We start from the raw sequence: 15,243 nt of genomic DNA, 5'->3' as shown, positions 1-15,243 counted from the left end.
AAGTTGTAAAGTTGTCTGTTACATGTTTCTGTCAGGAAGACAGTTCTTATTGGCTTATTTTTGTGCAGTTGTTTAGTATAGCACATATCCTTTGGAATAGTTTATAGTAATTATTATTAGGCAACTCCTTCAGATGTTCACAACATTTTTGCATAGCTATAGGTTTAAAAAAGTGATTAAAACTCTAACTTTAAGTTTTCTTTATTCCCAGTGCTTAAAAAATGTAACTGGACAGACTAACATTGTAAATATAATAAAAGAGATACTTTTTAGTGCCTGAATTTAGATCTTTTAAATCGTTTACAACTCCATAGGTAACTTTCCATGAATAGCCTTGCGAGACCTTTACCACAGCTACATACAGTATCTGCTTGTATGTGGGTATTTCCTGCCCTCAGTATTGTCTTCAATAAGTCATGGAGACTGAAATGGTAATGTGAGATTATTCGATATATAAAACAATTGCCTTAATGATGGTCTGTTTACTTAACTTCTCTTTATATTGTATGTAGTTGCCATGAAGAGCTACCAAATGCAATTCAACACCTGGCATCATCATCCTAAACCCTTTTCACCCTTTTTCACTGAATTATCAAAACAGTGAAACAGGACACATCTACCCATTAGACTGCTTATCTGTTAGTTATCCAATAACTTTAGAACCAGTGAAAATGAAGAGACAATGTGAAACAAAATAAACAGTAAATGCAATAATTCTGTTGAACCCTACACTTCAATGTATATTTCAAACTATTCTTCCCATTTTGGCATCTTAACTTATGGGCCATTCCATGGAATTAGTGTCATTTTTGTCTTTAGGAAATTACATATATAAATGTGCACATAAAATAACTTTAAAATACATTTTATTATTATGCATAGTGTCTTGTACATTGTTAATTGTACACAATTAATACAAACTACTTAGAACGCTTATTTTTTGCATTGTTGTTTGAGTCCAAATCCCATCTATGCTTTAAAAATATTTTCTACCTAATAAATTAATCAAAATTATAGTTTTACTCATTCCTGTTACCGTAACACATTACCACATCTGTAAAATCTGGAACATTCTACAACAGGAAGTGACATCAGCTGGTTCTTCAGAAGACCATGAGAAGACCAAAATTAAGTTCCCTCATGAGCTTTTCTGTATATTTTCTGTATCTTAACACTCATTCCTGTTACCTAAATAAATTCATAGATGTTATTTGTTTATTTTTAAAATACACATTTTGGAAAGAATCACTAGAATGTGCTCAGTGTCCTCACGCTACTAGCATAGCAGTCATTTAGCTATTTTGTCGTGTTTTAATTCTGTGTAATTCTGTGCTAAAAAAATCTTTCCTGTTACTCATAACATAAAAAGTAACAGCAATGAGTTCCAGTAACCGGAACGAATGTCATTAACAGGAGTGATTTTTGTGTCATAAATATCAGTTATTTGAACATGCAGTGAACTTGCTTTGGCTTTTTAAATGTCGCATGAGTTTTGTAACCATCTTCGGCTTAAAAGCCTTGTTAAAAATTAAGCAAAGCTGCCTGAGTTTTACCAGTACATGTTTTGAATAGTTAAATATATGTGTTATTAGATTCAGAGTTGAAAAATAGATAATAATAAAAAAAAAGTTTAATTTAGAAGAGTTACAACAAGCAAATGGCACCCGGTGGAATGGCCCTTATAATGAAGGCAACTGCAACACTGACCAAATAATCAGAATCTGACTGAACCAGAGGTTTTTTAAAAGTAACGATATATGTTCTCTATTATACATTTAATTGTAAAATAATTATCCACACGTTTAAAATAAATTGTACATTATGTCCAAATGATTTTACACACTGTACCTTATGTAACCAATAGCCCCCCTCACAATACTCATACTTGCATTAGTGCGCCATCTAGTGTCTCTAAAGTGGATGAACAGAGATTTTCCTAACGTTTCCAAGTCTCTGTTATCTCTGGATAGGTCTTAATGAGGGTCTATTAATTGAACTCATCTTTGCATTGCATGTAGCAGCCATGAACAGCGTCTGAATGCAAATAAATGCAAACACATAGCAATCTTCAGCCATTTGCCTTAAATTGTCATAAAATAAGGAAGGAACTGGAGAGGCCATCATTAAAAATGCTTATCAATTAATTGTACCATTACATTTGAGTCTGTGAAAATGAAGGAACAAGTTTTTCAGGAAACACAAAAAACATTTGACAGTTGTTATGGCTATTTAAAGATTAGTAATGGTTTAAGAGAATAGTTTATCATACAATCATGCAGTAAAACCAAGCAGGGACAGTCCTTCTTAAACATTTGTTTAATACTGATTGAAAAGAGAGAAAACACTTTAACAGCAACAAATTGTAGAGCATTTTTAGCTAGCTTTATAGTTTTTTTTCTTATAGACTATTTTGCAGACTAAAATGCAATCTAAAAAACCTAATAAACTCAATAATATGACTGAATAACTATGCAATATGTGTAGCCTATATCCTTTATTATTAAGAAATAACTTTATATTATAGTAAAAATAGCATCACTTTCCCTTTAGGGACTGATTAATTAAAGTCAGTTCAGTAAAGGTAGCTCAATTTTTGAAAGCTATTAAAATGACCAGATTCACATTTTATTTTGTCTTAGTTATAATAAATTAGCTTAAGTCACATTCTTAATATTCTTAATATAGGCCATTATACTAAAGGGGTAGAAATTAATTGATCAGCTGAGGGTGCAGGAGACTTTACCACAGGTGTCCATGCAGCATCACAAGGAGATAATTTATCAAAAAAAAAAAAAAAATACAAACAAAAAATGGCAGTTAGATTACAATTTTATTTGAAAGATGACGATACTAATCTGTGTAAATAATCAGTAATATGTGAAATGTAAAATAATTCTTTACCAGTATAGAAGGTAAAATAAGTTGTACATCATGTGCAAATTGTAATATTAATGTATGAAATAATATAATAATAATAATTAATTTATACATTATTATATATATATTATAAGACTGTGGTTCATATAATTTATTAAATATATAATATAATATAAGTAACTTAAAATATTAATTTTTCCGACGTCTCTTTACAATACTTATGGTTTACGCACGTGCTCCATCTAGTGCCTGGATAACAGAAACTCACAGAGAGATCTTTTATCGATTATTAATCCTGAGGATCAGACTCGACAATAGATTACACAGCGCTGATGCAACGCTCAGATTTCAAATCCCGTTTCTAATAGTATTAAACATAAATAAAATATTTATCCTCTATATATATGATTATTACTATTAAACTTAGATTTTGTGGTCTGTCCTTTTATTCAATATCGTGAAGCTATTTGCGGACATTTAATAAAAAAATAAATAGTTATTACATTTTTTGGGAAGAGTAAAGACTTTTATTTTGAAAGAGATGAGGTAACCGGCAGCAAACTACACGTTTTCTGAGTCTGCAGAGACACGGCGCTCCGGTACGGGTTTCAGCTCTGTCTGATGATTTACCTTCATTTTATTACGCATTAAAGGCTTTATAGGGTTTACCAGCTCTCTCACCAGCTATTATACACTCATAATTAAACAACGGACATGTATGCTTTACCGGAAAGTGAATAATCGAGCGTTTATTGAGGATAGATTAAATATGAATATGATTTAGCATATGTTTCGAGGAAGTCTAGTCGTTAGCTAGACTAGATAACTAGCTTACTGACTATCGGCTGCTTTAAATTAGCTCTGGTTTAAATAACGTATAAATCCAGGTTGTAGACACTGTGGGGCAGTTTCTCAAACAGGGACTAATCCTAGTTTAGACCACACAGTATTCTGAATGGAGGTTTCCTATTGAAAGGATAATATATATATATATATATATCTTGGACTAGTTTAACTTGGTTTTAAAACAGTGATTTAAAGGTATTAAGTTATATGTTGTACGTTATTTTTTGTACTGGCGTGCTGCAGGTCATACAGCTAGTTATTAAAGACATATTACCTATAGTTCACAATAGAGCTAGGAGATTAATCAAAGGAATTTGGTTTAGGGGTGGGCGATATGGCCCTAAAAATTATCACGATATTCCATGGTATTTTCACGATAATGATATTCTTGGAGATATGACAAAACACTGAATTAAAAAAAAAATCAATAATACACTACTGCAATAAAATGAAGCTTATGGCACACCCTTAACTGATATATAAAAAAATACAATAAGTGTATCATATTTGAAACAGAAGTCAATGATCCAGAATGTTTTGATAATAATAATGCACTCCATATATCTCCACATATCCAGGACTAAAGTAAAATAAATAAAAAATGATACTGGACAGATATAATCTTTCTCTAGTAGATATATAATAGGAAATTAGAACAGTCTAAATGTTTCTTTTGCTAAAACAGCAAACATAAGTAGTACCCTGATGTGATTATTAAGGGTGGGTGATATAATATTTCAGGGTATAATTTCAGGGCTTAATATGTAATGTACCTGTTAGTCCAGTTAGTGTGGTTTTGTCCCTGATTTAAACCTTATTGAGCTATATTGCGGTTGATGGTAAATGTGTGGTTGTCTGTTTATATGAATAGATGTGGAGATTTGCCGTTAGTGAACTGCTGCATGCTGTGTGACTGCTGACACAGGAGTTTACAGTCTCTATATAACTTTACTGGCCATTGAATGGGACACTCTGGAGTAGCTGCTCTTCAGCCTGTTGGCTAGCTTGCTACTATTACTGCAGAAAAGGAAATGAAAGAAACATCAAGCTCCATATCAGTATCCTTAATTTCAGAAGAAACTTTGACTGGGTTCAAAGAAGAAACTAGCTACATGTCCAAAGTGTGCCTTCCAGCAGACAAGAGGTTCATTGCGTGGGTTTCCTTCCTAAAGGATCTTTACACAAAAACAGTTTATCATGGTTGAGTGGACATTACATTGAACCTCCTCTCTCTTTCCCATTTAAGTTAAACGGACAGCTAGTGCTTTGTGCATTTTTAATACTTTATTAGTATCCTTTATTAGTCCCACAATTATAAATCTATCACAGTAGAAAAGCAAAGGAAACAGGATAGAAAAACAAAGACATAATTGGCACTGAAACATAGATTAAATCATTGTCTGTAGTTTTTCTGTCTATTTGTGTCTAACTTATGTTAATATTCTATTTTAGTGCCTTCTTGTGTATATTGTCTGGAATCACCATCAGGGCATCATGGGAGAACAGCTGAGTCCTGATGAGAAGTTCAACCTCATCACCCGAAACCTTCAGGTGAGACGTTCTTTAATAAATACAGTTAATCTTAGGCAAAACCTCAGATCTTGACTTTATAATTTTTTTTTCTATTTTATTCTAATTCTACTTTTTTTTTAATCTATTTTTATATTTTATTTACTGCTATTTTACAATAATTAAATTTAGCTTTTATTTTCTCTGTCATGTCAATCCCTGTTTCTGTAAATGCTTGGCTACATTGAAAATGAGGGCTGTCCTCAATGTACATCCGAGTTAAAATAAACGTTCATTGATTCATTCATTTTAGCATTTTTTCACACTTTTTTATAAGATGCACATTTTTAATGTTGTTCTTCTTGTATAATTTGTGCCGCTATGTCTAATGTTAATGACTGTTGCTACTGTGTCTTCAGGAGGTTCTTGGGGAGGAGAAGCTTAAGCAGGTCCTCCAAGAAAGAGAATTAAAGGTATACTGGGGAACAGCAACCACAGGCAAGCCACATGTGGCCTACTTTGTTCCCATGTCAAAGATTGCAGACTTCCTGAAGGCCGGCTGTGAGGTGGGTACTGAGTCGACATTAAATAAACAATATCACAGTTTTAACTTCAGTATTGTAGTGAGAATGCTGATACTTTCTGTTTAGGTGGATGTAGTATTTTACGTAATTGGTCACGTGTGATCCGTAGGTTACCATCCTCTTTGCGGACCTCCATGCTTACCTGGACAATATGAAGGCACCGTGGGAGCTGCTGGAGCTTCGGGTGCAGTACTATGAGCAGGTCATCAAGGCCATGCTGGAGAGCATCGGAGTTCCTCTGGATAAGCTTAAGTTCGTCAAAGGCACGGACTATCAGCTGAGCAGGTGAGATAGAGAAAGAGACAAAGCTATCCTGGCTAAAAATGTTCTTGTTTAGTTTGTGTTGTGTGTTAGTTATCTTGTGCATGCATTGTCCTGTATAACTTAAAGCTGTTGTGTGTTGCACCATGGGCCTGCAAATTGACATCTCTTTACAATGTGTTCCTAATATCACTTGTTGGGTCTGTCTATCACTAATATGTTCACCTGGATGTTGTTAATTCCACAAAATCTTTGAAGTAATGTCTCATTAGGGATGTACATGAGTTCTATATCTAAGCTTTTTTTTGTTTATACTGCAGACGTAGCTCTTTAGTTGTGATGTCAATCGATTTAAAAAAATTCAATCCGATTAATCACAACAAGATTCTGTGATTAACTGCAACTAATCGCGTTTGTCTTTCTTCAGACGCAAGTTTTTATATTGAATATTTAAATGTAAATAAAAGAACGAATGTAAGAAATGTAAAATGCAATTATATGTATATTAGTGGTGTCAATTAAAATTATAGTATATACTTGTATGTTTGAGGGGAGATAAAATCAATGTAGAGAGCTGGAATGAAGAATGCATGATAAATTGGATTGTAAATGTCTCATCTTTGTTGTTTCTGAATTCAAACTTAATTTAATGAAAATAAAAAGGGATCCTCAGGGATGAGGAGCAGGGCAGGAAAGCGCGTGCATGTTTGTGTGTGTAAGAGAGAGAGAGAGAGAAATAGAGAAAGAGAGAGAGAGAGAGAGAGAGAGAGAGAGAGAGATAAAGCTCTCTGACCGGGTCTGAGCTGAAAGTTCAGAGAGCGCCGTTCAATGTTCAGCCAGAAAACAGATCAGTGCATTGGGCGGGGGCGAGGCAGAATACAGCGGAAGTAAAAGTCAATCTTGGTGCCTTAATTAACTTGTGTTAAAAAAATAGTAACGCGTTACTGATTCCAAATTAACAGCGTGCGTTACTCTTTAATGTTGACAGCCCTACTTTTTAGACATTAAAAAATATTATACTAAACAGAGAGAACATCTTCCAACATATAGATCAAATGATCTGACCAGCTCTCAGAATCAGCTACATTTTTACCCCCTCACAAATTTGAGCTGACAATCTGTCAATACAATACATAACCGATTGGTTAAAAAAAGATGTTCATTTTTTAATCTTTCAACGGTTCTGTTGTCCCTGTTCACTCTGCAGGGAGTACACACTGGATGTGTATCGTCTCTCTTCCATGATCACTGAGCACGATGCTAAGAAGGCTGGAGCTGAGGTGGTGAAGCAGGTGGAGCATCCTCTCCTGAGTGGCCTGCTCTACCCAGGACTGCAGGTACATAGCTGTGAACTGTCAACTGGAACAGAAATATTTGAAGTAAAGTGTTGGGAGTAGTATTTTAGGAGTAACTGGGTTGTTTTGCCTGACATGGGTAATCTTATGTTGCAATAAGGAATTCATTCTAATTTAGGTTTAGGCTTTATTTTGGTTTGGCAAACTGGTGCACCAAAGTAAGTCACTGTTTTTTGTTGGTATTTAGGCGCTGGATGAGGAATACTTGAAGGTGGACGCTCAGTTTGGTGGAGTGGACCAGAGGAAGATCTTCACTCTGGCAGAAAAGGTATGAATAAAGTTTTTGTGTTCTAATACTTTTCTGTTATGTTTAAAGGGGCACTAAACCACCCTGATTTTTGCTACCTCCACTCTTAGCTTGAATTATAAAAAAAAATAAAAATAAAAAAAAGACTAAAAATTGAGAGGTGATTGGCTGAGCTGCAGGAGCAGTGTGCCTCTGAAAGCAGTGGGATGGATGAACGTCAGTGGGGGAGTGGTAATTAATAGAATAAATATGGTTTGAAATAAAGGACAATTAAACATTTAAAGTAATATTAAGTTTGAATTGTTTTAAAAGTAAACATATATTTTTTTTACAGTTTGTCATTTATTTTGCCACTTTTTAACATTGAATTAATAAAAAAATGTGTTTTGTCTTGATTTTCAAAGTAAAGGCAGTTAGAAAACTATAATTTTAACTTGTGGTCTTTGGCTTAAATGAGTTAAATGCCACACTGCCCACTGACACCACTGATATAAAGCAATTTATCTGCAATGATAACTATGTTTTGAGCTAGATTACTCACTGATAGTTGATGACAGGTTGAAGTCTCTGTTTGTGTTTTCTTATGGCCCTGTGGTTTTGGGAGCCCTTTTGCCTGTTCATATCGTTAAGGTAGCTTGTGACATCTTTTTGGCTCTGTTTTTTAAAATAAATGAATCGTTGCTTGATATAATTTTATCATATTTTTTCCCCATACTATTTTTCAGGTATTCTGCCATTGAATTTGTTTTGCCATTTTCTACCAAATAGTAGAATATTCAGTGCATCTCTAAGTTTCTTGTGTTTTCCTTTGGCAGTATCTGCCCTCTTTAGGTTACACAAAACGAATCCACATGATGAACCCCATGGTTCCTGGTTTGACTGGAACCAAGATGAGCTCCTCTGAGGAGGTGAGATCCTAATGTCTGCTACTCTTTTAAGCTTTCACCTTTAGTATTCACACTAATATAATATATTCCCAATTAAAATTCACTAATATTTACCTCAGGAATCCAAAATAGACCTCCTTGATAAAAAGGAGGATGTAAAGAAGAAGCTGAAGAAAGCTTTCTGTGAGCCTGGAAACATTCAGAACAATGGTGTTCTCTCATTTGTCAAGCATGTCCTCTTCCCCCTCAATTCTGGTGAGTTTAAACTCCTTACCTTCTCCACCTCCTGCTGGTAGTAATGCCTCAGTACAGTTAAAATGGACTAACTGTTTTCAGCCAGTGGATTTACTGTTCTCTCCTCCACACTAGAATTTGTGATTAAAAGAGATCCTAAGTGGGGTGGGGACCAGGTCTACACATCCTTTGAGGAAGTAGAGAAGCACTTTGCTGAGGAGGTAAGTGTTAAAAATGTAGCCATCATTAGGAAGCTCTACAGTTTTTTTTTTATCAGTTCAAAAATTTCTTAATGTGTTGTAATATTTTTGTCCATGCTTGATTCATAGCAAATCCACCCTGGTGACTTAAAGGCCTCAGTAGAAGTGGCTCTAAACAAGCTTATGGACCCCATTAGGAAAAAGTTTGAGATGCCAGCTTTGAAGAAACTGACCAACTCAGCCTACCCTGAGCCATCCAAAAACAGTGAGTCTTACAGCACTGTAGAATTACATTATATGGACAAACATTGTATTTTTGACTAAATTATATTATAATATTTAAGTTAAATATATTTATATTTATATTTTATCTGTTTTTTTTTTTTAGTTTAACAGTTGCTTATTAATTTGATATGTAATAGGATAATAACTGTTCAACAGTTAATGTACACAGAATTGTAAATAATGAACAGAAATTAGATCATCCTATAACAGTACAGCCTTCCAGCCAAGGGGTATGTGCATATTGTTTTCAGTGAGATAAGTATAATTTAAACATTTTAAGCATTAATGGTGTCTGCAGATTTTTTAGAGGTCTTAAAAGGTCTTATGTTTTTATTTAACTTAATTATTTTGTACAGATTATTTTGTAAAAAACAGATGATTCTTATTTTGCACCGGAGCCTAATTTTTCAGATTTTGTTTGTGCAAAACCCTTAATTCAGAAAAAAATATATATAAAGCTCACTGTAAAATCAAAACGTAAAATTAGTATGTGCTTTTTGGCCATTTTGCTTGCAAATTTTTTTGTTAAATTTTGTTTGAGTGGTATTAAATAATCTTAAACATCTTTAATACCTGCAGATATCTTGGATTTATAAATCAATCAAATAAGTTTAACAAGTAGGCGAGTTTCCAAGTATCTGTATCCAGGCTGTACATTGTATTATCTGTGCTTATTTGTAAGATCCTGTTGTAAGGGTTAACACAAAACATAAGAATTTCAACACATATGACCAGTTTTAGACAGTAAACAATGTACTACCTGTAGTGTTGACACAATTCTAAAGGTGTCTTTTTTTATTTTTTTACACATTCTGTCTTCACCTGTTCTCATTTCCAGATATTTCTTTTAGATAATGATGTTCATTTCAAGTGAGATTATAAGGGAAATGTTCACAAAATTGTCATGATCATGCCACAGTGGGATGTGTATTTTGTGTCTGTGTATAAAACTCCCAAATATGTTAGACAAACTGAGGGAATAACATATATATCCATTATTTCCTTATTTGTGGTCCTAAATGTATTAAAAGTGGTAGTTTGTATGTTTTAACAGCTTTTGCATGTTTTTCAGATATTATACTGTATCTGTTATCTGTTTCTCAGAATTTGCAACAAAAGGGAACCCCAAAAATGCAGCAGCAGAGGAAGATGACATCATCCCCTCCAGACTAGATATCAGAGTGGGCAAAATCATCAGTGTAGAGAAGGTATATAAGCTCATCTGCTTTACTCCTCGTAAATTAATTTCGCCAGGCATTATAATTCATGTTTACGATAGATATTTGTATTTTCATGAATAAAGAACATGCTTTAAATTACTTAAATTATTTCCTGCTGGTGACAAAAGCTTTGTGATGCTTCATTAATCTCTCTAATGTTGAACTCTGCAGCATCCAGACGCAGACTCGCTGTATTTGGAGAAGATTGATGTCGGAGAGGAGCAGCCTCGTACTGTTGTGAGTGGATTGGTGGCTTACGTTTCCCAAGAGCAGCTTCAGGACCGTCTTGTGCTGATGCTCTGCAATCTGAAGCCCCAGAAGATGCGTGGGATTGAGTCTCAGGCTATGCTGCTCTGTGCCTCAGTGTGAGTATCTGTGTCTGTTTCACGGATACAGGAGTTAGAGCAAGCTGAACTGAATTTTAGATGTATTCTCTTTTTAAAATGGAAATTGTGGTGTTTATTGCTATATTTCTTCATGCGTCACAGTGAGGGTGAGCCCAGGAAAGTAGAGCCTTTAGATCCACCTGAGGGATCGGCACCAGGTGACCGTGTTTTTGTTGAGGGATTTGAGTCGGGCAAGCCAGACGATGAACTGAAGCCAAAGAAGAAGGTCTTTGAGAAATTACAGGTATGTGATTGACTAATGAGAACTAGTATAACTTGGGAAGAACTCATTCATTTAATGAGTTGACTCTTCCTAAAGCATCTGAACGACAAACAGATATATAAAATTATATAAAATCTAATTTTTATAAAAAAAATTAAGAGACCACATTCGTTTCTGAATCAGTTTCTCAGATTTTGCTATTAATAGGTACATGTTTGAGTTCTACCACATTCCAAAAAAAAAACATTAAAAAAAAAAAAAAAGTCATTTAGAGGATTTGTTTGCAGAACGTGAGAAACGACTAAAATAACAAAAAAAAGATGCAGAGCTTTCAGACCTTAAATGATGCAAAGAAAACCAGTTTATATTCATTCAAAGTTTTAAGTTGAGTTTAGAAATCAATATTGTGTGGTTTTTAATCACAGTTTGGCATGTTCCCCTCCACCAGTCTTACACACTGCTTTTGGATTTTTTTTTTTTTTTTTTTTTTTTACAGATAAATCTAGTTTAAATATTTTTTGTCATCTGTAGTTTGATTTTTAGTAGGGGGAAAAAAACTATTATAAACTTTCAAATTATCTTTTTTGTTAAGGAAATAATGCATTAAAAGAATTGCTGCAGCTCATTTATAAATGTCACTTCAGAAAGATAGGACTAATGTGTAAGACTTTACAATATGGATAAATTAATGAACAGTACTTTATAACAGATTGTCTTAACTAATTATTAGTTGACACTAGTTAAGACATTAATAATAATGACATTTTAACTAATGTCTCAATTCATTATTATTTACAACATTCTTAAGCATCAGCATGTAGTAATGTTTAATTAATTGTTAAGTTAAGTTTGGACATCCTTTTAACCAATTAACAATGTATAATATTATAATAAAGGGTCACAAATAACATTATTTTTATTTTAAAATTTCCGATTAATGTTTTCCAGAAACATTATCTAGCACCATTAGTGTAATGTATGGATTCTGCAGGGGACAAACAAAACACTGAACACTGATTCTGTGTATGAAAAGATTTTTTGAGACATTATTATTTTTTTTTATTATATAAAATCTCAGTCATTGTCATATGTGTGTCAGTCAGTAACTGTTTAGATGACCGTACAATTTAGTCAACATATGGTAAGGATATATAATTTTTTCAATATCAAATAAAGCACAGTGTCCAAGTGTGCACACAAATCAGTCCCGGCCGCTTATCATCAGATTATCACTGGATGTATTGCTGCTGGGTATAATAAAAGTCATGGGTCATAAGGGGTTAAGAAAGGGAGGCATTGTGTCAGACACTAACATGCACGTGTGAATGTGTGTGTGTGTTTGTGTGTGTGTCTGTGTTTAGGTGGACCTGAAGATCTCAGACGAGTGCACAGCTCAGTGGAAAGAGAAAGATTTGATGACCAAACTAGGAAAGATCACCTGCAAAACACTGAAAGGAGGCAACATCAGCTAGACAGATGTTCTCTTCTCTTCTTCTTCTTCTTCTTTACAACATCTAGTCTTCAAATGTATAGCTACCATTGCATCTCCACATCCTCCAATGACAAATGCACAATAACAGATACTATTTTTCGTCATAGGAACTGCAGTTGAAGTCTGAGGAAAGACCTTTTCACAGAGCTCCAGTCATTCCTTACTTTACATCGTGTCTGGTCTGAAACAGTATAACCACACCTATTCAAATGCGTTCATGTGTCATCATGTGTCATCAGTCTTCATATGCTGCACATTGCATGCAAAACTGCCCAAAATATCTGTATTGTATTGATTTGGTGGCAGATGGACTGGTCAGCTCTTAGATATACTGTTTTGTTGTTGCTCAGCTCAGGTCTTCTTGTGGTGACTCAGCAGTTACCTGTAGTTAACAGGCATGAGGATGTTGTCCAAGCCCTCATAACCGGTTTCAGTACATACTCATCTTTACATATTAAAGAGATAATGGTAACAAGATCATACACAATAAATGTAATATGAAATAAAACGTGTTCTCTTTCTCTAACTGTATAACAACACTATATGAACTGAACATTAGCTTTATATTAAATAAAAATAGCATTAAAAACAGATGCCTTCTGAGAGCTTCTGGGTTCAGGCAGAGAATCTAAGCTCTACTGAACAGTAAAAGCAGTCTAATGGATGTGGAACTGTGCTGTGAGGATTTGATTGATTCCAGCAGCAAGCACTTTAGTATAAAAGTGCTGAAGGGATCAGCATCATCGTACCAGAAAGCTCAGTGCTGGGGGCTTTATACCCCTCTTGTCTGGCATTGGATATGGTGCCAATATGGTTATGTTTATCTGCATCAGCGAGTCCTATTCTATTTACTGTACTTTTCTATAAGGACTAGACATGCTGTGTGTGCATTGGTACATCTGGACATATAGCGGCAGTTTCCCAGACAGGGGTTAAGCCCAGCCATGGAATGTATTTTCCTTTCAACAGAAAAAAAACTCTATACAAAATGCAGTATAGTCTAAAACTATGCTTAATCCCTGTCTGGGAAACTGACCAATTGTGTGTGTGTGTATGTATGTGTGTGTGAGTGAGAGAGATTATCCAAGATTTTGGTGATTCCCACCAAATGTATGTGCATCAAACTGTTCAAGCTAGTCCATCTCTAACAGTAGGCTCGACCATCTAAGAATTTGGATAAGAAGCTCTTGAGAAACCTACCCCAGTTCGGTAACAATCCTCATTGTCTTAAAGCAGAGAATCTACTAAAATGTGCAGGGCAGGGTGCCTCCTGGACCAGGATTAAGAAACGCTTGTTTGGTGTAAGACCAAATAACCGTAGTTAAAACACAGATCACACCAGCAAGTTTTATACAATAAGAAATGGTGTTTTTACTTGAATAGAGAAAAATACATTGCATACATTAGCAAATATTGGAACATTTTCAGTGACTTGAAGAGATGTGGGTAGCAATTACTTTTACGTAGGAAGTATCATTTTATATTGAAGCAGGTTTAAAAAATAAAGACAGCTTGCCAAAACTAATTTCTTTATAGATAATAAAAACAAATTGAATACTTTCTAAATCCATAAATAGTCAAAGTCTCAATACATAATTCTTGTCAAGTGTCAGTGTCAATGCTGTGTTCGTATTTCATAAAATTGATCAAGAAGCAGTCATCTGTATGTAAAAAAAAAAGAACAGACTATAATTTTACTGCCTTGCTGATTATATCAGAAGTGGGTGGTGCAGCATACATACGTAGCTTGCAAAGTGCTTATTCCCCAAAACTAAATTAATGCTCTGAATATACAATTCCCATCTCTTGAGCACTGCAAATATATCCCGTGATTCGCAGCATTTTTGCATTCTAATTATACAGATGCATTGAGTAAACTCAGTGTCTCAGTATGATTGCAAAATAAATTGGATTTATGTGTAAATATATTTATATATATGTACATACACTCAAAATGTGTTAGTATAATTAACCATCTCCACTAATAGCTGGAGGATAATCTGTGTACTTGTGAGCACTGAAAATGAAAATGTTTGAACAGTATGTGTTAAGAGAGACAGATTTGAGAGTTTGATATCCAGAAGAAAATATCAAAGCAGCTTGATTTTGCCTCATATGTGATCTCAGCAGTAACTACTTCCTCTTATGACCACTAGAGGACAGTTTAAGATTTGCAGTCATAGAATAAACTTGAGAATTTACAAAATCCACTTTAAACAGCCACCCTAACAACTCGGGTTGACTTTTTTAATGTTTTGCCAAAACAGACAAAAACTATACTGTATAGAAAAATACCCAAAAGCTACATTAAAGCTATTGTATCATAGGAATTGGAACCAACTCCATTTTTTTTTGCATAAATATAAAGGCCATGTTCAGGCTAAGGCTTTAAAGATATACCAGCTACACTGTCTGTGGTGGCTAGGCTGTGCATTCACTAAATTTCTACTATAAATGGATGTTTGATTGAAGAGTTCTCCTCAAGCCTTAAGACACCTCGAGAATCCTTGCAGTCTCTGTTGCACCTGGAGAAGACAAAATCTGTAGTTACTATCAGTCTGAAATATGTTTTTGTATTTGGTTCTATTTTCTCCTCAATTTGGAATGCCAATTACCCCCACCCACCCCTTGGAGGAA

General features: G+C 34.4%; 2 protein-coding genes across 5 annotated transcripts in view; one reads left to right on the top strand and one right to left on the bottom strand.

Moving 5' to 3' along the window:
• Positions 1 to 3,426: 3,426 nt before the first annotated feature.
• On the top strand, positions 3,427 to 13,114 carry yars1 (tyrosyl-tRNA synthetase 1). Its single transcript, XM_007249282.4, has 14 exons — positions 3,427 to 3,476; positions 5,176 to 5,274; positions 5,652 to 5,798; positions 5,926 to 6,101; positions 7,285 to 7,414; positions 7,620 to 7,700; positions 8,495 to 8,587; positions 8,686 to 8,821; positions 8,936 to 9,021; positions 9,130 to 9,265; positions 10,390 to 10,493; positions 10,677 to 10,870; positions 10,994 to 11,135; positions 12,476 to 13,114. The coding sequence occupies exons 2-14, from the start codon at positions 5,218 to 5,220 to the stop codon at positions 12,584 to 12,586; spliced, it is 1,593 nt and encodes a 530-aa protein (XP_007249344.1). The 5' UTR covers positions 3,427 to 3,476; positions 5,176 to 5,217; the 3' UTR covers positions 12,587 to 13,114.
• Positions 13,115 to 13,952: 838 nt separating this feature from the next.
• kiaa1522 (KIAA1522 ortholog) overlaps positions 13,953 to 15,243 on the bottom strand; it is an 84,004-nt gene continuing 82,713 nt past the window's right edge. For all 4 annotated transcript variants that reach the window (XM_022683194.2, XM_007249277.4, XM_007249279.4 and 1 more), the window contains one exon: positions 13,953 to 15,131. In XM_022683194.2, the coding sequence (XP_022538915.2) occupies positions 15,094 to 15,131 (38 nt within the window). In that variant the 3' untranslated portion in view covers positions 13,953 to 15,093. The remainder of the gene's footprint in view (positions 15,132 to 15,243) is intronic.

This window comes from Astyanax mexicanus, chromosome 3 (genome assembly GCF_023375975.1).
Source record: "Astyanax mexicanus isolate ESR-SI-001 chromosome 3, AstMex3_surface, whole genome shotgun sequence".
NCBI lineage: Eukaryota > Metazoa > Chordata > Actinopteri > Characiformes > Acestrorhamphidae > Astyanax > Astyanax mexicanus.
Note: the sequence above shows the minus strand (reverse complement) of the source record. Positions and strands in the feature narration are given on the sequence as shown.